The 22,242-nt window shown below is 33.0% G+C and overlaps 2 protein-coding genes across 4 annotated transcripts; both read right to left on the bottom strand.

Annotated features, from left to right (window-relative positions):
- Positions 1-4,301: 4,301 nt before the first annotated feature.
- On the bottom strand, positions 4,302-10,082 carry LOC146916699 (65-kDa microtubule-associated protein 3-like). 2 transcript variants are annotated; one of them, XR_015015219.1, is made up of 14 exons: positions 9,898-10,082; positions 8,654-8,747; positions 8,355-8,561; positions 7,800-8,045; positions 7,457-7,666; positions 7,229-7,384; positions 6,991-7,141; positions 6,751-6,902; positions 6,445-6,532; positions 6,198-6,271; positions 6,025-6,099; positions 5,473-5,713; positions 4,930-5,069; positions 4,302-4,844 (listed from the first exon to the last, which is right to left on the bottom strand). XR_015015219.1 is itself a non-coding variant. In XM_085718668.1 (13 exons), exons 2-13 carry the CDS (start codon positions 8,726-8,728, stop codon positions 4,417-4,419), a joined length of 2,103 nt encoding a protein of 700 aa, XP_085574794.1. In that variant the 5' UTR covers positions 8,729-8,747; positions 9,898-10,078; the 3' UTR covers positions 4,302-4,416. The 2 variants fall into 2 exon arrangements, 1 of the variants encoding a protein (XP_085574794.1); XM_085718668.1 differs by lacking the exon at positions 4,930-5,069 and having other exon boundaries at positions 9,898-10,078.
- Positions 10,083-13,799: 3,717 nt separating this feature from the next.
- On the bottom strand, positions 13,800-18,407 carry LOC146916698 (protein YLS7-like). 2 transcript variants are annotated; one of them, XR_015015218.1, is made up of 5 exons: positions 18,100-18,407; positions 16,586-17,431; positions 16,128-16,402; positions 15,097-15,985; positions 13,800-14,318 (listed from the first exon to the last, which is right to left on the bottom strand). XR_015015218.1 is itself a non-coding variant. In XM_085718667.1 (4 exons), exons 2-4 carry the CDS (start codon positions 17,079-17,081, stop codon positions 15,182-15,184), a joined length of 1,575 nt encoding a protein of 524 aa, XP_085574793.1. In that variant the 5' UTR covers positions 17,082-17,431; positions 18,100-18,407; the 3' UTR covers positions 14,972-15,181. The 2 variants fall into 2 exon arrangements, 1 of the variants encoding a protein (XP_085574793.1); XM_085718667.1 differs by lacking the exon at positions 13,800-14,318 and having other exon boundaries at positions 14,972-15,985.
- Positions 18,408-22,242: the final 3,835 nt, after the last annotated feature.

The raw sequence follows: 22,242 nt of genomic DNA, 5'->3' as shown, positions 1-22,242 counted from the left end.
CATAGTCTACAATGGAAGGAGGTCATATGTTGAACAAACTTCACACCAAAGGTATCATGAAGCAACAAGACCAAAGGTTCCAAAGATAAAAGTGATGCCCTCCTATGCCGAGCCGAGACAAGAAAAACCAAAAGCAAACCAATAGAGATGCATAGCCATGTGATGTGTCTTCAAACCATAGAAAACATATCCATGTTGATGCATTCAAACCATAGGCCAAAACCAATGAGAGAGGCACAAAATGTACAACCCTACTATATCCATATATTGGTGGCAGAACTAAAACAAATTGAAAGGATAATTCCAAGTCAGGCCAAAGCTTGAACAGGCCAAAGCTTGTTAGAAATCCAAATCAGCCTCACAATTTCACTTGTTCCTTTCACAAATAAACTGCAAGCTTATAAGATCCTCCAAGAAAAACAAACCAAATCCAACCATATTTAACAGCCCAACCAATCCATTGTCTTACAACGCAGATACGATTAGATTTCCATGAACAACAAATGGTTGTTCAATTGCAGTAAGGAGGCAGAATTCAAAAACAAGGCAAATATAACATGAATAACCAAAACATTGCTAGGTAGATGTGAGGATGCAATTGTCCAAATAGCAAAAACCAGAAAGCCACAAACAAATCTTCCTCACAATCAATCAATTCCACTAAGTAGCACAATACCAATCTGACACAATGAATCATATGCAATAACAAAGCCAATAACCTCAATGGAAAGATAAAGGATAGGTAAGTGTGCAAACAATTTTTTTTGGATGCAGCTCAAGGTTTGAACCAATTGCAACAAACTTCCAATTCAGAACCAAAAGCCACATAACCAAATTGATACACCAATGCACCAAAGATCAATCAAGTAGAGAAAAAGAAATAGAAGGCTTGCCTCATGTACCATACCAGAATGTACAAAATGGATAAAACTCTCACAGCTATAATGCACTAATCACCATCTTCATCGAAGTGTACAAGAATTTCAAGTTGAAGCTTCAGAAACTCGTTGCAGTATGTACACTTATCCAACACAAAATTGAACCAAAATAGATGAACGTTCACATTCTTTCTTCATGATAACAACTTCTTCAGAAATTTCACTAACATCATCACCAATCCATTTTCAATGAAGACTTTTAGCAAACACCTTGTGTGCACAATAGAAAAAAAAAGGCTGCGAGAATCAAAGCACAAACTAAAGTCTCAAGGTGCGTAAAGCTTATCAAAGCTGAATTTGTGATCTCAATCGAAGCATCAAACAGTGAAACATTTCAACAAACACCTTAGAAGTGGGGAAAGGTGAGAAGAAAATTATGACGAAAACAGAATTTTGATGGTAAAAGCATGAACAGACTCGAATCAACTGTGAAATTGAATCATAAAATGGATTCTGATCAAGAAATAGAAAACGAATTCAGAAATTCTAACAGAATCGCATACTTGAAGGAAATGCGATGGAAATCAAACTCATAAACCCTAGAATTTAGGATTGGGAACATTGGAGAACACAATGTTAAAGAAAATGAATCTCAAAATAGAATTGATTGGAACATAAAAGGGATTGAACTGAATCAGAAAGTTGATTCGAATCAAGGAATCGAAGCAAAAAAAAAAAAAAACAAGAATTACGAAACAGAGTTGCGAAATTGAATCACGCAAGAGACCGCGCTTGAAGAAGGAAACTGAAGATTGGGGGAAAACGGTTACAACGAAGATGAAAAATCAAGAACAATCGAAAATGAAATCGATCGATCGAGTGTAAAAGGAAAAAAAAAAGTGAAAATGGAATCAGAAACAATAAGCAAGGAAGAGAAAACAAAGGAAAGTGAGATTAGAAAAAAGATTGAAACGAGAAAGAAAGTGAAGGTGAGAAAATTATATTTTCTCGAGAAAATGCAGCGGAAAATATCCTTCAAGGTGGATACCAAGTTTGCTCTGATACCATGTTAGGAAACATGGCATCCATGGAAGGAAAGAGAGAAATATAGAAAAGCTCTTTGTATTGATGGAAAATGATTATTACAATTGATGAAGTTATCCCACTATTGGGGTTATTACAAGTATATATATACTACTACAACTAGTATCTCTAATAACTAATTCAATCCAAGAATTTTTTTATGTTGACTTAGATATGTCCATAACAACATAATAATTTTGCAAATGTTATCTTTTTTTTTGTTTTGAATTAAATTTTATTCTTTTTCTTTTATTTAGCAGCCAGTTAGAAAAAGTGACATGATCCCTCACCAAAAAGGGACAAATTAGTTCTTGTATTGACATGTGTAACGTTTTAATCCAACATGTCCATTCAAGCAACCACTTTAGTCCCTATTAGACAAGTTTCGATCTTTCACAAACATTGTAAAACCATGTTTGGCTCCTAACGTGAAGAATGGAGCATCAACATCACAAGACTACACGACAAGATTGTAAGAGTGATAAGTTATTTTTTTTTTTTTTAAAGAGTGATACGTTTATGATTCTTCGAAATGAAAAGTGAGTATTAAAAGATTATTTTTCATCTATATTTGCAAATGAGGGCAGCAACAATAATTGTTTAAGGTTCTTCCACCTAGAAGTCTATGATTTGAAAAAGAGACTATCTAAATATTTAAATTTAAACCAATTATTGCGACTAAAATGATCATTTTCTAATATAATTCTAAGAGTTTGGTCTATTGATAAAGAAATTGAGTTTAGATTCAGATGTCTTAGGTTAAAGTCAACCCGTGTTTTTGAAGAAGGTAATAAACATACATTTTTATATATTTTTTGAGCCCTAAAATTTTTCTTATCTTAAAATGAGGTATCATCTCTTCATTCTAAATTGGCTTAAATATTACACTCGTCCCTGCAAATATGTCTCGGTTGAGTTTTGGTCCTTGTAAAAATAAAATTTTGTTTTTCGTCCTCGCAAAATTTTCTATCTTTTAAAAATACCCCTGGGACCAGTTTAGTGATGATTTGGCAGATTTTCATCCTACTTGGCACATGATGACTGTATCAATTCGTCCACATGGCATTTCATTATTTTAAAATTATTTATAAATCAATTAATAATAATTAAATTGTTTTTATTTATTTTTCAACCAAATTCATTTGCATAAAATCAAAAAAGAAGGAAAAACCTCCTTTTCTCTCTTCTATCTTCAAAATCTTCATCCAAAATTCCAAATTCATAAAACTCTCCCAAACCTAGGATGCTCGACGGATTTGTCACCTTGGTGCAACAACAAGAAACAACAAATTCACCCTGTCACCTACGATGCTCCAAATTCACCATTGCAGCAGCATAAACTACAACAACAACAATAAATTCATATCCAAGTTCAACCATCATTGCACTGCAGAGTGATCATAAAAAAAAAAATTTACACGTATGAAACCATCATTAAAATACTTGGTAAAAAATATATAGTATTAAAATACTACTATAACTTAGTCTTGCATCTTATTAAGTTTGGAATAAAATTGAAACATTAGAGATTACGTGACCACAATTAGCAATCAAAATCGTTGAATGGACTATTTATAAAATAAAATTTCTTTGTTAGACTTTGTTAGCATTTCCCATCAAAACTTGGGATAGTAAAATCAGTCAAGTCTTATAAAAGAGAATAAAAATTCAATTGAAAAAGTTAATTAGTATTTCAAATGTTTTTATTAATTTTTTTCACAATTATAACATTAAATATCTTCCCCTCAAAAAAACATTACATGTTTTATTAATCTATTTATCTTAGATAGTAAATAAAAAAAGTAATGTCAAAATGAACAAAAGGTTGCAAAAGTAAAGGTACTAATATTCAAAGCACATAGTGTTAAAAGTGTAAAAAAATTGATCTGGTGTTTGGTTTGATTCCATTTGAAAAAAGATAAAATCCAAAGATAAATAGGTTATTCAAAACAATCTGAGCCAATCAACTTGAATCACTTAATTACCCCTCAAGATAGCTAAAAATAAATTTATTTTGCTAAGTTACTCTAAATCTACCCAAAAAAATGTTGCTCTAAAGTGAGTTTGACCTCAAAATATAACTACTGTTCATATCCTTTGGTTTCTATAATATATTCAAAATGGATATTAAACTATAATGAATAACACAATTGGCAGAAAATAGCCGTAAAGTTCCCGCATACGCAGGGTCCCACCATCTGGTGTATTGTACGGAACCTTACCTGTTTTTTACACAAGAAGTTGTTTCCAGGACTTGAACTCGTGACCTTTCATGACAACATCTTTACCGGTTGCGCCAATGTTACCCCTTAGGCAGAAAATAGCCACGACAACAAAATATTTTTCAAATGAAATTTTTATTTAGATTGCAAAACTGAAAAGCTCTTCCAAGTTCTAACACCCTATTCCAAGTCTAGTTCAAAAAAGTAGATTATGTATATACAAAATCAAAATGTCATGCTAACAAAAAACCAAGCCTTATTTCCTCAAAGGAATATTCAATATCTTGAATCAAGTCACCTCCGAAAGGAGCCGGAGTCGTGGCTGTATTCATATGAATTGACACTGTCTTTGGTGTAGTAGTGGAGACAGGAATAGGCTTTTCCTTTGGAGTTCGATTCTCTTCGTTGACGACTGTGTCTGTCTTTGAGATAGTAGTAGTAGTAGTGAGTGGAAAATTATTAGCTGCTAATGTTTTCTGCAAATTCTGCTTCTGCATACTAAATTCATCTGCAGCATTTTCCACATTCTCTTGTGATGATATTGTTGAAGAGATGGTAGTAAAAGGTTGTCTTGTCAAAGGAGATTCGATATCCCGAACAATTCCAGCACCAAATGAGTATTTTCTCGTAGGAAAATCAGCAATATCAAATCCTCTTCTAGCTGCATGAACACATGGAAAACAAGCACTTGTAAGAGATTGAAGTGCATGCAAATGAGAAACACAAATAAATTATGGGAAATCTACCAGCTGAGATGTGGCTTTGACCTCCACCCCCAACAACATCAAACAAAAAAAATGCCTAAAACGTTCCATGTCGCCACATAGAGCCTTATAAAAAACCCATCATCAAGAGTACTTGGGAGAATTCGGTGGAGAATCTTCGTCTAAAACAAAGGAAAATATAAACAGCTACCCAACAATCGGAGGTTGTATTTTAAATGACACAAGTTAAAGCATCACTGTGGGAGAATCTATAAACATGTATTCGACAATCAAAGATTATCATTAGATGGGAATTCAACGTATAACTGCATCGATGGAGGCTGCTTGGTGGAGACATGAAAAATACATTTACATTTTTCTTAGCAGGATCTGCACTTAGATAACCTACCAGTTTACCACATCGAAAACAACCCCCTTATCAGTTGAGTCAAAACTAAAGGCGACAAAGTCTCTAGAGATTTGCAATATAAATAACTGTTAATCCCTTACCAGGTGAGAAATCTGCGAGCCGAAGATGCAAATAAACAGAAAAAGAAAAAGGGAGTAAATTATAAAGAAAGCTACCTGATGAGAAACATGAAATGGCATCGTCTAGGTTTACTTTGTCAGTCTTCCTTGTGGAGCTTGATTGAGTAGCTTTTGAATCAGGTTTTAGAACTGATCCTCCAAAGGTACCTCTTCTATTAGCTGCACTTCCATTTGGTGTCCTAGGCGCTTTTCTTGCACTCTGGGCCTTTGAAGGGCTTTTTGATCCATACAGTACTTCTTGTTCTGCTATCATTTGTACCTGAAGTTTCTTCAAGTCCTGAAACAGAAATAAAATACACCTTTTATTTACTGGAATCATAGATCAATGAAATGTTGCCCAGACTAAAATATTTTGATACAAAACTCGAGGTTTGTTATTAACTATAGGGCAACCTGGTGCTATTAAGTATCTGCCATGGAAGTATCTGTCAATTTATTATGGGAAGCCTTACACAAAAAACTCGTGAACCCCTAGTCACATAGAAGCAACTTCATGTATCACGCTTAGGGTCTCCTTTTCAAGGTTTTCTTATGACTAGATAATAACTTATTTTGGAGAAACATTTAAATGCAATTAGTAATTCGTACCCGCTGTCTACGGCGTTCTTGCTCCTTCTCTTGCCGTAATAAGATGTAGACTTCAAGCATAGAAACTAAACGGACCTAGAAAGCGACATTCCAATAAAAATTAGTTTGACATTGACTTGAGCAACCAATAGATGCTGAGGTGATATTGCATGTATCTCTAAGAAGGTACTTACACCATCATATACGAACTCGGTGCTTTTACCCTTTTCCCATGCTACTGTTTTTGAAGTCAATTTGTCTGTCATTGCTATGGACATACAAAAGAAAATTAAAAGACATTCTGAACTAAGACAGAAACATGCTATCTGCAAACATAAAACATAACGAAAAAAGACATTCTACACTAAACAAACACTCATTGCTTCATGCTGATATCAACCAAGACAACAAATACAACTTACAATTAAGGTCTGAAATTACCTGGAATTTTGTTCACCAAGATACGGGCTTTCTCAGCTCGCTTAAGATTTAGATGAGTACCTCTACCAGCATTGTATCGGTTTTCATCCTAGAAGAAACAAGTGTACAACAACATTAATAGACTGTGCGATGATAAATATGGGAGTTGGGATCCATTTACATTGTTCGATAACATACACATTGAATTTCACGACCAATCCAACCGTACAAATACATCATGCATTGTTAATGATAAGTGTCCAAAACTTTATGTAAGTTACTGAAACAAAGATGTGAAGGAATATTAAGAAGAAAGAAAAAACTAACTCTGCTATACTCCTCCAGCCAAGACTCTTCGTCACATGCTGCAAACCACTTCTCAACATTTTCAAGTATTTCTATTCTGCTAAAAGCTTCCTCTTTGACTTGGGAAATCTGACGCTCAATTTGTTCAAGCACATAAGCAGGGTCTACAGATCCTGCATGAGAAAAGAAGATGCAGGTTTAGGAGTTTAAAGAAGAAAGAAAGAATGACACTCATCCAGTGGTATATCTCTTGGACATTACCAGACTCGATAGCCTTTTCGATCGCAGCATCAGATTCTTGAACCAAATGAGTCTTTCCACAAATCTCCTCTAACTCTGCTCTTTTTTTCCAAACAAGCTCTTTCATTTTGCTTGATTTTAAGTCCTCTAATCTAGATACTTCTGCTTCCACCTGCATGAAATTATTACCTCTCAATGAATTTTCAACAACATAAACAATGAGAATTTCTCCTTCTTTTCTAAGTAGCTTATAACTCACATGATTAATGAAGTCTTCAGACAAGGTGTTTGGTTCAGTTACTTCATGTTCTGAAGCTGCTATGTTACATGTAACATTCTGAAACACCTGTTGCTCTTCAATAGGTGTATCCATCAAATTCCAGAGCTCCAACAACGATGTTGCTAGATCTTGAAGCTGCCAGATCATAATCGAATTATGAGAAAAAAATCATGAAATTAAATTATAAAACGAAGTTATGTTCTTTACCTTTTGCATTCTCTGCAATTTCACTCCTCGCAGTTCTTGTATAACTAAAGCCAGTTGGCTTATGGTATCATTATTTACACTCCTGGATCCTTCCGAATTTCCTAAACTAGGATGGACTTCGCTGACTGTCTGCTTAAAGTCTAAACCAAGTACTGAACAGAGAGAACGTAAAGCGTGCAGGTTGTCTTGGACCTTCTTGAGACGATCACTCTGCATTATTAAAAATAAAACACTATCACTCGGTAATAAAGAGCAACAAGTATGATATTTTTGGTTCATAGAACGATAATACACACGCACAAAGAGAAAAAGGAAGAGAGAGCTGGAGAGGCGAGGCATTAACCTTCTCCTTTTGAAGTGTATGAAGTTGTCTGCACAATTCTTCAAGTTTCCGCAATGACAAATCGGTTTCATCTACAACGAATGGGACGTTTTCTCTTGGACCAGAAATCTCGTTTGATATACTTAGAATCTGCTCTTGAACTTCTTTGAATTGATTTCTACGCTCATACTTTCGTTTTTGCATTTCCTCCAGCTCCGGGAGAATCATTGCTAGCTCTTCCTTCAAACTTCTAGCCTTTTGACCAGACTATAAAAATGAGAGACATGAATGAACAAATAATCTCGGTTGCATAATTCGACAGTAACAACAAACAGAAATATTAACTTCAACAATAATACAAACTATTCCTCTTTATTCAACATCTTCATTTGGTACATAGTAATCACTGAAAACAGTTTAGACACAAATTTGTGTATAAACTTTTATTAATGTCACACAAACAAGACATTAAACACTGTTGTATTAAACTTAAACTATTTTCTCCATGAAGAAGTATAGATACATACATGCTCTAAAACAGTAATCAAGAAACGAGCAATACACAAAATATCCAACCTGTCTACTATGTACAGGTCGTTCTCCCATTTCTGAGCAGATAGCTGTAAGTTCAGCCTCGGAATCAGCAATTTCTTGCCTAAGTTGAGCTCTAGAGCAATTAGCTTTATCTACCTTTCTTCTGTATACTTCAAGACACTCTTGTTCAAGCTCATACAACATCCTATCTTTTTCAGACTCAGATTCCCCAACTTCATGCCATATTATCTAGTTTCGAAAAATAAACGAAGATAAACAATAAGAATTTCTCCAAAGTTTACTAGATATTCCTTGAAATTGCAGAAAAAGTTGGTTTTCACCTGAAGTTCTTGAAGAAGTGATCCACATGTGGTTTCAGCTTGCGGAAGAGGATGATCGTTATGAGGTTTATGCATTTTGGAGCACCTTTATCAACTAAACAAGAAAATTCTCTTAGAACATTCCGCATAAAAACAATCAAAGGAAGTGAATAGAATTTGATGCATCTCATAGTAGTAATAACTCAATCAAAGGACCATTTTTGTTGAAGTCAAAAGTCGATAGAATTAAAGCATCTACTATGCAAAAACCAACATCAACAAAAAAAGTTCATTCAAAAATCCACATAATCCTGGTGATTGATCTCAATGTTTCTCTTTTTCACTAAAATTTTGATTTCTTTGTCGTTAATCAAAAGTTAAGGTGAGTTGGTCCTGATAGCACATCAGGGTGACGGAAAAGTCTCAAGACTCAGAACACTTACAAAATTATTTATACATTTACACACCAACAAGGTCCTCACAAGTCAAAACAGAATTGAGATTAAAACCCATATCCTTGTGAGATTTTTTTTTTTTGAAGAAACTAAACTAACCCATCCAAACTGGCACTGGGGAGAATCGAACCTGAAACCTTGAGGAGGAGCATACTCCAAGGTCTCAAGTTAACACCATGAGGCCAATCCAAGTGGGTTCTATCCTTGTGAGATATTAACCAAACCTTTTCCAATAAGACCAACCTTTGTTTGTTGAAATTTGATTTTTAATACAGAACAGTTGTGTCATTTGGTCCATGTAATAATCTATGAAGCACTGACATAGACACCAACACCAGACACGACACTAACACACCCGTAAAAATTTGAAAAAGTTATTTCAATGAACGTGATCACGTGTGTCATGTTGGTGTTTAGGCATGCCTTCCACCAGAAGTGTCGGTGCTACAGAGCCATTTTTCCTAATGACCGGTGCAAGACCATTTTTCATAATCCAATGAAAAAGATGATAAAAATAACCAAACACAGAAAATTAAAATTAAACCCAGAAATTCATTCATAACTAAGCATCATCAAAATTTCACACGTTTCAAAACAATGTAAAAAAAGAAAGAAAAAAACAAGAAACCTAAATACAAACAAAATGAAGAACACAGAAACTAAATTATGAATATATACGCTAAATTTACGACAATATTCTTTCTTTTTCTTCTTTGAAAGAATTTTTTGAACCGGAATTAGAAAATTTTGTGTAACAGTTTTTGGTTACATTGCTCATGAACGAAAAAAGAAGGAAGATGAGAAAGTTACCAAAGTTTAGTGATGAAAAAGGAATTGAATGGCTTTCTTTTTTCTCAAGAAAATGAGAATGGGGTTTTCCAGGAAAATGCAGGTTTGTGAGAGAGAGAGAGAGAGAGAGAGAGAGAGAGTTTCTTTGTTTGGACGGAAGAGAAGTGACGAAGACGTTTTAAGTGGAATGACAACCGTTGAAGAACTCTTGAAAAGCACTATGGGTTTTTTTTTTTTTTTTGGATATTTTTTATATTTAGGGGATTTTGTATTGATTTTTTTCATAGTCAAAGGAAAATGATTTTGATTTTTTTAGATAATTTTTTTTTGATAAATAGTCTACGGACAAGATCACACACTTTTTAAAATGTAAAAAAGTGGAGAATCTAGGTTTGAATTTAAACTCCTGTAAATAATGTCTGGATAGTTACCAATTAAGCTACGCTTACGAGATTTTTTGATAATATTTTAAGGCATTACATATACCTAAAGTGTTTTTTGCCGGCTTGTATCTAAAATTTTCATGTTAAAATGAATAAACATGATGCTTGTTGGTATATTTATGACACATAAAAACAGATTTTTAATTGAAAAATTATTAATGAGTTAGGATAATATGTGCATAATAAAAAAATATAAAATTAAATCATGTTTCGAAAAAGCATTTTATGTTTTTAAAGGAAAAAAACATTTTATGTAAACAAATTATGTTTAAACTAATTTGGAAATTAATTAATAGTAAAATTAAGTATTAAAAAATGTATGTCTTCGTTTTTGTAGTCAAAATGTCAAGAGTGAAATGCAAAAAGGGGGAGGACAAAATACAATAATGGTGAAACTTTGAGACCAAAAATGCATTTAAATCTAGTACTCCATCCGTTTTAAAATGAGTATCGTTTTAGCCAATTGCACACATATTAAGGAATGAAATAAAGTAATCAAATGTCATAGCAATTTTACCAAATTATCATAACCAACTATTGGTTTGTTTTTTATTAAAGAAAAAAATAATACTTTGAAAGTAGTGTAACATAGTATTAATTGAAGGGTGGAATTGAAAAGAAAAAGTTATTATTGTAATGGAAACTAAAAGTGACATTCATTTTGAAACAATTTTTTTTGCTAAAACGACACTCATTTTAAAACGGAGGGAGTAATTTATATGTTAATGTTGTTAAAAAACATCGCATTTCCAATAAATGATTAATGAAGTATATTAATTTTTACAACTCATTAATCAACCATTGAACATAATTAACAACGATTTTATCAACTATGATTTTGAAAGTTTATCAACTTATGTCAAATATACATGAATTCAGTATAATCATCATAATTATTTTATAATAGAGTTTTTCTATCATGTGCAAATTTGCACATGTTAAGAAGTTTAAAATAGATTGCATTTTTGGTCTCTTAACTATTTAGTTAGTATCGTGTTGGTCATTTCCGTTAATTTTAATTCAAAAACGTTATGTTTTCTTCATCTTCTTCTCCTCTTTTTCATCTTCATATCATCTCCATCAACCTTCAACAACAAGAATCCCAGAAAAATTTCAGAAGAAAATGAAGAAAATCTAACATTTTTGAATTAAAACTAATGGAAAAGACAAAAATGTGTAACGGAAAGAAGTTAAAGGACCAAAATAAATCAAATTTTAATTAAGGGACTAAAACGATACTAGCTAAATAGTTAATGGACCAAAAATGCAATTTAGCCTATTAAATATGTATCTCTTAAGTAAATAATTGTCGATTTTCTATAAAAAAATTACTACTTTTAGTTGCCTTAATATGTGCAATATTGCACATGTTAGACAAACCCTTTAGAATATACTACATGAGTTCTATTAACCACGATAATTTTTGTTTATTTTATAGATTCTCTCTATTGAAAATAATTACATTCAAGATATTGTGAAACAATGAGTGAAGACAATTCAAATATACACCAAAAGTTATGACTAATAACATTAAAATCGTGTTCGGTTCTTGTTAAAAAAAAATCGTGTTCATTAAATATTTAATAAATATCCATACCTTATTATATTCTTTTAATTATATTTTAAATATAATTAACAATGCATTTTCACCTATATTAATTATCCAAATTATTGTTGAATCTTATTGTCCCTTTTTTTTGTGTCAAAATAACACAAATAAAAAAAGAATATGATTGATAGTTCTATAGAAAATGTCTTTTTTTTTTTTTTTTGGTTACAAGAAAATGTCTTTTTTATGTTGACTTAGATGTGTCTATAACAACATAATAATTTTGCAAATGTTATCTTTTTTTAGTTTTGAATAAATTTTATTCATTTTTTTATGTAGCAGCCAATTAGAAAAAGTGACAAAGGGGACAAACTAATTCTTCTATCGACATGTGTAACGTTTTAATCCAACATGTCCATTCAAGCAACTACTCTAGTCCCTATTAGACAAATTTCGATCTTTCACAAATATTGTAAAACTATGTTTGGCCCCTAACGTGAAGAATGGAGCATCAACAGAACAAAGACTACGGACAAGATTGTAAGAGTGATATGTTTATGAAGAAACGCTAGCAACACTCTCTTTTCAACACTCTCTAATATTCACTCTCTTATTAGTTTAAATCATTGTGGATGTATACTTTGAAAATTGAACCCACACAAAATGGTGGGACATACATTGATTCCATCTAATAATAGAGTTAGTATTAGAGAGAGTGTTGAAAAGTGAGTGTTGCTAGAATTCCTACGTGTTTATGATTCTTGTGCATGTAGCATGTTGAAACTTTACAAAAATAACATTATCACACATTTGTGATTCAAGCGTAATGAAAAGTTTGCAATCTCAAATGATTTTTCATCTATACTTGATAACGAGGGCAGCACCAACAATTGTTTAAGGCTCTTCTTCCACCTAGAAGTCTACGATTTTGAAAAAGATATTATCTAAATATTTAAATTTAAACCAATTACTGCGACTAAAATGATCATTTTCTAATATAATTCTAAGAGTTTGGTCTATTGATAAAGAAATTGAGTTTAGATTCAGAAGTCTTAGGTTAAAGTCAACTCGTGTCTTTGAAGAAGGTAATAAACATACATTTTTATATATTTTTTGAGCCCTAAAATTTTTCTTATCTTAAAATGAGGTATCATCTCTTCATTCCAAATTTTTCTCATAAAAAACTAAAATATTTCTTCGTATTTATTGGTATAGATCAAAGAGAAACACTTGCTTGGTAAAATTACCCCTTAGTTTGGGAACATGACATGTGTCTAGCGTACTAACGGACAAGAATGACATGTTGACATAAAAGGTAATTGATATAAAAAACTCAATTCTTAGATTTTTTTTTTTGTCAAAAACTCAATTTTTAGATGAAAATTTAGTTATGTAGTTTATTTTTCCCGACGACTAACAAAATAATTACGGTTCTTATTACCCAATGTTCGACCGTGAGTAATTACAACTTGACCAAAAATTGTTCCACAAGAATCAACTTGACCGTGTTTTGGTGAAGTTTATTAATCACACAAGTCCAATTACTTGGTTAATTTTCCTTCTCTTCTTTAGTCCATAAACAAATGTCTATATGTTCAAAACTAATTTTTGAGAAAACTAATAAAACATTTTTAAGACGAAGGTTTAAACGTTAAACATCGATATATGTCATAATTTTGAATTGCATGAAAAATCATAAACTTTTATACTTCATGAACTTCTAATTCAACAATCTTAGTGGTTAATTTTGTATTCTATAAAAACCTTTTAATTTATGTAAATGTTAGTAAAGTTTAAAAATCTGATATCATTTCATCATGTCCACGTTTCATAACATGTCAAATAACTCGTTATTTTTTTTTTTTTGAAGGAAAATAACTCGTTATTATATAGTATAGTTTCTCCATTCAACCAGTTTCAAACATGTCAAATTTCACCAAACCAACCATTAGATTAAAAGAGACAATCCTCATTGAAATTCAGTTTATGCAAATTCTGTAGAATTCAAGTGTATATAGAGTTGAAATATTGTATTCTAGACTATGAAAAACATAATCATAACACTCCTGTTACTATAATATCTCTCAAAAAAAAAAAAAAACTCCTGTTACTATAATAGTTTAGCTAGACAATATCAGGAAGAGCTTTTTCTTCAAAAAAAAAAAATATCAGGAAGAGCTTAGAATGCACAATTCTTACATGTATATGCGATATATTCGCGTACTATATAATCCGGTAATTATGATTTACGATCTCTTCAGCACAATTTTTTCTAAGAAAACACACAACACACACCACGGTTTTGGAGATTCTGCGTTCCCATCGATTAGAATGTTGGCATTCCAATTTCAAAACACAGGCTTCAAAATTTCAATGCATCTTACATATGAGTGTAGAGATGCTTGCATACCAACAATCCATTAAACTTTTCATCTTCATTACTGCAAGATCTGTTCGAAGCATATTAAAAATCAAAAGTATCAGCTACGAGAAAAATCCATGCTTATAATCAGAGGAGCAAATTTAACACCACAAGTAACAATACCAAGTTTCTATTAAAGTATGTTTATCATCATAAAAATAAAAATCCTTGAGGATGATAAACATTTATCACATGCTATACATGATGATTTAATGACTTAAGCCTAATCGGATTAAATTCTAGCTAATGGAAGTTTCTCAATAAACGTTATGTTTCTTTGCTTACAATTTCGAATGAGTCATTTTAAGGTTAGATATGTTTTTGGAGAAGTTAAATGAGAAAGTTTCTTAAAAAGTTCAGATGCAGAAGTTAATTTCAACTTATATGATAAGCTATTGTTCAAAAAGTCATGGTTATTTTAATATTCTTTCAATAGTACTCAATGCAAGACCATATTTAAAAATTGATACGAGTTTATATTGGTCAAACAAAACATCAGAATCGTGAACATATTTCACCTGATTACGGATACCGAAGATCTTGAAAATTGAGGAATGTGCTAACCATAGTTCTAAATTGTGATCTACAACTAACTGTGGCCGCAGTATAAATTATTTTTTAGAGGTCTCTGTAATGGCATCACAACCAAAATTGCATCCACATTTTTCAATAGTATCAAGGTTTGCAGCATAATCGCGGCCGCAATTTAGAACCATGGAGCTGACAACTTATCATATTAATCTTTTAAAAATAATTAAATGCTCTATAATATGCTTCTACCAGAAGGGGAAATTGACTAGTCTTACCCTTCCTTAGACAGGCGCGTTGCTGCATAAGTCACCGTCTTGAGCTTAGAAGATGAATGCAGCTTGGCTGTTGAGGAAAAAAATTTCATGATATGTTATTGCCTTCGTATTCTCTCTTAATGATTTCAAACACAATCTCATTCCAAGTATCCACAGGTCCCGGCATGCACCAGTGCAAGCAATCCTGTGGTGGTGGCCTTCCATCTCGGCCTCGTTTCGTAATTTTGTTAGGATCAGTGCTCCTATATGGACCAGGATGACCATCATGCCGGTATTGAAACGCTTCAGTAATATCCATCAGTATCATCTTCGATCTATTTGTCTCCTTTTTTGCTGCACGGTTAAAACCTGTAACCTGTTGCTCATACATCGAAGCAAGATACTTATTTTCCACCAATTCACCGGGGGCAAGAGGTTTAACTTTCCCAGTGCATGACCCACCGGTGTTCCATCCTCCACCCTCATAATGATCGGGTGAATAGGAACGTAAAATTGTAAGTCCGGTATAATTCGGATGCGTAACAAGGGCAGTGAGAATTGTTTCAACAGATATACCAAATGCTTCGATGCTGTTGATCTTCGCATGCCGAGACTTGTCCGGCCACCACAATTGTCCTCCAACTATCTCATTGTTCAAGATGTATACTGATTGTTTAGTAAACCAATGACCAGATGAAAGAACAACCACATCAAATGTTGGGAGAAATTTCATGAACATCTCATCAGGGGATTCGAGATAGATTTTCTCCACACCAGCTGGAGCAAAGTCGAATGGTTTTGAATTGTGTTTGACAAGCCATGACGACCATATCCGAACAATCGTTACAGATGTTGACTCAAAATAATACCGCTGCATGTTGCGAGTTCCCTGATTTTTCGGTTCCTCTACCTGAAATATCGTTTGCAATTAAGTATTTAATTTCTACGAAGCACTGCCACGAACACCAGATACTAGACACGACACTGACACCGACACGTATGTAACCATTCTATTAGTTATGCAAATAAAATTTGTAAGGAATGAAAATGACCTGCCAAAGAATACACATCATGGACTCCATCTGGTTTCGAGCCACAGAATCTCCAATGAAAGCCAATGTCTTGCCTCTCATAAGCTCCAAAAACTTCCTCGGATCAAATCGTGGGATATCACATTGAAAAGGCTTCCATCGCCAGTTCTCATAATCCTTATCAGGCCTCCCATTACCCTGACAATTCTGCGTCTGTGTCAATACAGGGCAGGACTTGTTTGTGTATAACGGTCCCGATGAATCATATATCCAATTTCCATGGTACAGATCACAACCTACTTGACAATAAAAACAACTATTCAAAAAGCAGATAAGATATAAAAACTTGTAGAGTAATTTCAAGAAAATCAATGGAAAGAATTGTCCATGTGAAATTCTTTCTTACAAGATACAAACACTAACAATTACGGCTGTATTGTATTTCCAAAAGAGAACAAAGCAAATCAAACTAACATTACCTTTCATAATTGAGGAATTGGTACTAGCCATTGGAATAGGTTCTTTTGAAGCCGAATCAGAAGTTTCTAAGCCACTCACATCCTTAGTTACTGGAACGATTTTCGGTGAAGCAGATTCACTCAAGGGTGGTTGCGAATTTGAATTAGTATCAATTTGTTCTATCTTGCTACTATTATCACTTAACACACCACTGGAAACTATGGAAGTTTGCATATCAATGTTTGGTTTATTATCTACTGAATCTAAAGTTGAATTCTTGTGAAGATCAACAGAAGTTGTATTGATTTTCTGAGAGACTGATAAACCAGAAGTTTGTGAACTCTCTACACCATTGAAATAACCATGAACAGTTGAACCAATAGGGTATGATAGAAAAAACCATGAAGCAAAAGTTATGAATACTGCCACTACTCCAACTGAAAATATAATCCGAGAAAGTGGTTTCGGATTTGAAGAACCTTTGGGAGATGCAACCCTCCAATTCATGCCTTTCATTTAACCCTATTAGTTTCAAATTTCACACTAAACTAAACCCTGAAGCACATGAAAACTTTCTAAAATATAGAAACAATCCACTCCACAACTTTATACAATATAAGCTTGAAACCTATCTAGCACTGACACTTCAAATCGAAGGCGTGTCTGACTCTATGTCAGTGTCTGACACAAACACGATACTATCACATGTAGTATCTTCTGAGTTCTGAATGCTTACAATCACTTTTATTTTCTCAAATTATTCCACCGTCCCTATCGTACCTGGTGTCTATGTGTTTGATAAGCTTGAAACAATGAATAGTTCAGTTGTACCAATATCAAATTACAATCAATCACCATATACAAACCTGCAATACCCACCAAAATAGATAAAACAATTAATCAAAGATGAATATGATGGATAAACTATATAATCAATAAAGCAGAAAGGCTCATACTTGAACTTTGAAAAAAAATTCTAAACTCATAAACAAAATAAAAAAAATCATAAAGAAACAAAATTTAGCTTCAAGATTCAAACCCCACAAGGAACAAATAAAATTGAAATACCCAGAAAGAAAAAGTAACATTAACTTATGACACTTCTATTCAAAGGCGTATTCAACACGTGTCAGTGTCCATGTTGCGTCCCTGTCATATCAATGATTCATATCTTGAAACAAAGAGTAATATCATATTACCATCAATCACCAAAGACAGTTCTGCTACATCCACCAAGACAGATAGAAACAAGTAATCAAAAAGTAAGTGAAAATGACTATAAACTATATGATATAAACATCTCAAATATATCAGAGAAATTCACAGATCATAAAGTTACAAAAAAAAAAATTGAGAAAATTACAAAATTTAGCTTCAAGATTCAAACCCCACAAAGAAAAAACACTTTTTTTCAAACAAATCTTAAAAAATCCAGAAAGGGAAAGTAATAAAAAAATAAAACCAATTAGTTTCATTCAATGAATTCATCAATTAACATAATATTGAAAAGAAAAAAAAAGATTAAAAAAACTACCTAGATGTTGACAAGCTCTGACTAGAAATGGTCTTCTTTTTAGTGTCAACTGAGTATCCTCTGCGTACAAATGTAAATGCTCATGTTCCAGTCAGATATGTAACTGACCGAACACAACTGTAAAGACTAATCTCTCGAGTCAGATAAAACCGTAATGACGGCAAAGTTCTACCTCATGACAGTGTACTACGCTTTCAAGTAAGTGAATGTGTATACAGATTTTAAGAAGTAATCAATGAGGAGTTTGAATGAAATTTATGATGCATCATGTGGCAGGGAGCAAGATTTGTTATACAGTAACTCTCACTGACACACTCTTCAATTATACATTCTTTATTCTTCTTTCTTCACTTAGCAGAAATGTGCACGTGAGAGAGTCTGTGGGTGAAGTTATTATTGGGATTCATTGATGATGAAGAAATTCAAATTTTAAATAAATTATAAAGGATAGATTAATAAATAATTTTTTTAGGAAAATATAATTTCCTTTTTTAGTATTCTTAATCAGTGTCTAAGGGTACCGGTTAACATTTCCAATATTTTTATTTGAAGAAAGATAGATTCATTGAATATTTTTTTAAGAAAACTAAGAGTGTACAAACATGTTAAGAGTTCAATGGAAATGATTTCAACTCCCTGATAGATGTATACACCTTTAAATAAAGAGTAAAAGAAACTTATCTCATATTTTGATGATGTGATATAAAGAGAGATATGGAAATAAAATGAGATGTTGAATTGATTTATGAAATTTAAAGGTGCAAATTTATCATTGTTGTTTTTTATAAGAGTATTCAATTGTATCTTATTTCTTAACCAATTTTGATTTTCAATGAAATAGTTTTTAGTCAAATTTTAACTATCTTCCCGAACTTTGAACTATTAATGTCTATTTTCTTAAGTACTAAAGTGTTTATGCCATAAAATACAACTAGACTAAATATTTGTTGCAATATGAAAAATAAGCTTAAGTACACTTTTGTCCCATTATTTTTTGAAAAATATATAGGGTTAATATGTTGGTCCTTCATTTTAAAAACCAACATTTGATCCCCCAATGTAAACTTTTTTTGTGTTTTGGTCCCTTGTATCATTTTGGGTCATTTTTATCATGTGACATGTTCATTTAGGCAAGATTACTCCAATGATTTCCTATCTTATTTAATTGTACCATATCTATCTTTTATCTTCTTTTTTTTAACATAGGTCCTTTGTCGTAATAAAAGCACACAAGTTTTTTTTTTTTTAACAAGATAGAAGCACACAAGTTAATTTTTTTCTTCCAATTTTTATTAAAAAAATTGATGAGGTGTCAATCCACATAGGATAATTTACTTTTTAAAATTTCAAATGCACCTTTAGCCCTCATAATGATTTTTACTTATAAAATGATTTTACATAAAAGAATATTTTGCATGAAAAGTATAATTTTTTTTTTGTGGTGGCCAGGGTTTGAACCCCAGACCTTTCATATATTATGAATTGTCCATACCAACTGAGCTAAGCTCACGAGGACAATTATTTATTTATTTGACAAAGTAATAATTATTTATGAAAATTGAAAATTATTTTTACCATAAAAATATGTTTAGCATGCATTGAATTCACATACTCAAATTATGGTGAAAAAAAGTCGTTCTCGTTGGAATTAATTTTTTCCCTACCGTTGGATATATCTTATTTTAGCATATTTGTTTTTGGATCATTATGGGACAATATTTCAACTCTATGCTTTTTCAAATCATAGTTGACCATGCAATAATTTCAATTGATTATGTATCCATTGGTGGTTTATTTTTAGAATAATGCTAATTTTAACAGCTAGTTCAAATATTAATTGACCAACGGCTATTTGTTTAACAACATGTTGTTTTCATATTTCACTATAAATATGATGTCTTTGTGGCATTTTTTAAAGTAAAAATGTATATAGCATTACATTAATAATAACTTGTTCAATACAATGAGGTACATGATAATAGATAGTGGGACTAGTTAATAATGGGGCAACCTCCGCTAGGGTATGAGATACCATATGGGCTTGTCGCCTGTGAAACTCGACCATTGAGTTTGTAAACTGAGAAGAAAATAATCTTCGGCAGGCAAAGAGAATGCATCCAGTCTCCGTAACATCAATCATGTTCTTATGAAATGCATCAATAATGACCTTTGAATCTGAACTGAAATCAACATTATCAAAAGCCATTTCACTCAGCCATTCCAATGCATAAAATAAGGCCAAGGCTTCACCTGCTGCAACCGAACACATAGGTGATATAGGAATAAATTTAGCAAGCACAAAAGTACCCATCTTATCACGTATGCAAATGCCTGCCATCCATGTTACATTTAAAACTACCATGAGCAGGTGCCTGCCATCCTAACATAGCCTCAGATCTGTTCACATGAGGGTGCGTAAGCTGGCTGCTAGCATTTAAGTGATCTGTCGCTGTTCTGCCGAGCTGATTGTTGTCTTTGCCGTGTGACTGCAACAACATTTGCCATTTTCCAATCTTCTAACATGCGAACAGCCCTATCCACCACCTGTGCAATTGTTTCCGTAGCATTCTTCCATAACTTGAGGTTCCGGTGTTTCCACAAACTCCAAATGGTAATTGTAAAACGCTGGGCTTGATCAGTTGTCAAATCATGCAACAACTTAAAAATAGCCTCAGTTGCTGATCCTGTCTGAATATACGCCCGGTTGATCAAGTCCCAAAGGCCGCTACGGTTCCATACCTGAATAGCAAAATAACAATTGAAAAATATATGGTTAAGGTCCTTAGGATGTGCTTCGCAAGTAACACAAGGAAGCGGGTACTGCACCCCTTTGTCTTGAAGCCGAACTTTGGTAGGTAAGCAACCTCTACAAATCCGCCAAATTAAATGCTTAACTTTTTTGGTGGAACTTTCAATCTCCAAATTCCAGACCAATACCCGGGACATCTAAAACGAGATGTGCCCATCAATTCCTCAACACATATACGATACACGCTCTTGACCGAATACACCCCATTATTCTCACCTTTACAAATCAATGTATCTTCCTCCACTTACTCAAATAAAGGAGTTGTCAAAATAGCCGTAGAAATATTTCGACTGAACACTTGTTGATTGACATAGTGATTCCAAGATTTTGAGTCTTGATTGATCAAACTACTAACAGCAAAATTATGCACAAAATGAGCACCCTCAATATTGTTATTAATTCTATTTCCTCGAAGCAACCAAGGCTCATTGAGAATCGGAATAAAATTTCCTTTACCAATGCACCACCTTGATCCACCACGAAGAATAAAGCGAGCCTTCAAAATACTCCGCCATACATAGCTTGGATTGTGTCCCAAGGTGGCTGTCATGTAACTACGTTGAGGAAAATAACGAGCTTTAAAAATACGAGAGACTAGAGTATTTGGTTCAGTCTTGAATTTCCATCCTTGTTTCCCAAACATAGCCAGATTAAACACAGATAAATCTTTAAATCCCATTCCACCATGGACCTTCTGCATCGATAATTTCTCCCAAGATAACCAGTGAATCCCCCTATTATTATCACCTCCATGACTCCATAAATAAGAGTTCATCATTTTTTCAATAGTGGAAATCAGAGAGGTTGGTAGCAAAAAAAATACTCATAATATACGATGGAATAGCTTGCAGAACTGATTTAATCATTACCTCACATCCATCTTTTGATAAACACTTGCTACTCCAAGAATTTATTCTCTGTCATACACGATCTTTAATATAGTCAAACACGACGTTGTGATCTCTACCTACCATAGATGGTAAGGCTAAATATTTACCGATTCCTAAGACAGCTTGAACCCCCATAATATTAGTGATGAAAATTTTGTGAACCTCTGACACATTTCGCCTATAAAAATTTCTGATTTGGGAAGACTGATAGCTTGCCCATAAGTCACTTCATAAATTGTAAGAATATTCTGCATAACTTGAGCATGTTGCTCCTCTGCTCAGAAAAAAAAAAAGAAATCAATCATCAGGAAAAAGAAGATAAGTGACTGGAGGAGCACCCCTGCAAATCGATGTACCTCCTAAATCTCCTCTATCCTCAGCCCGTTTGATAAGGGATGATAATCCTTCTACACAAATGATAAAAAAGATAAAGGGAAAGGGGAT

Source organism: Medicago sativa, chromosome 6 (genome assembly GCF_051527215.1).
Source record: "Medicago sativa cultivar Bolivia chromosome 6, Bolivia_mono, whole genome shotgun sequence".
NCBI lineage: Eukaryota > Viridiplantae > Streptophyta > Magnoliopsida > Fabales > Fabaceae > Medicago > Medicago sativa.
Note: the sequence above shows the minus strand (reverse complement) of the source record. Positions and strands in the feature narration are given on the sequence as shown.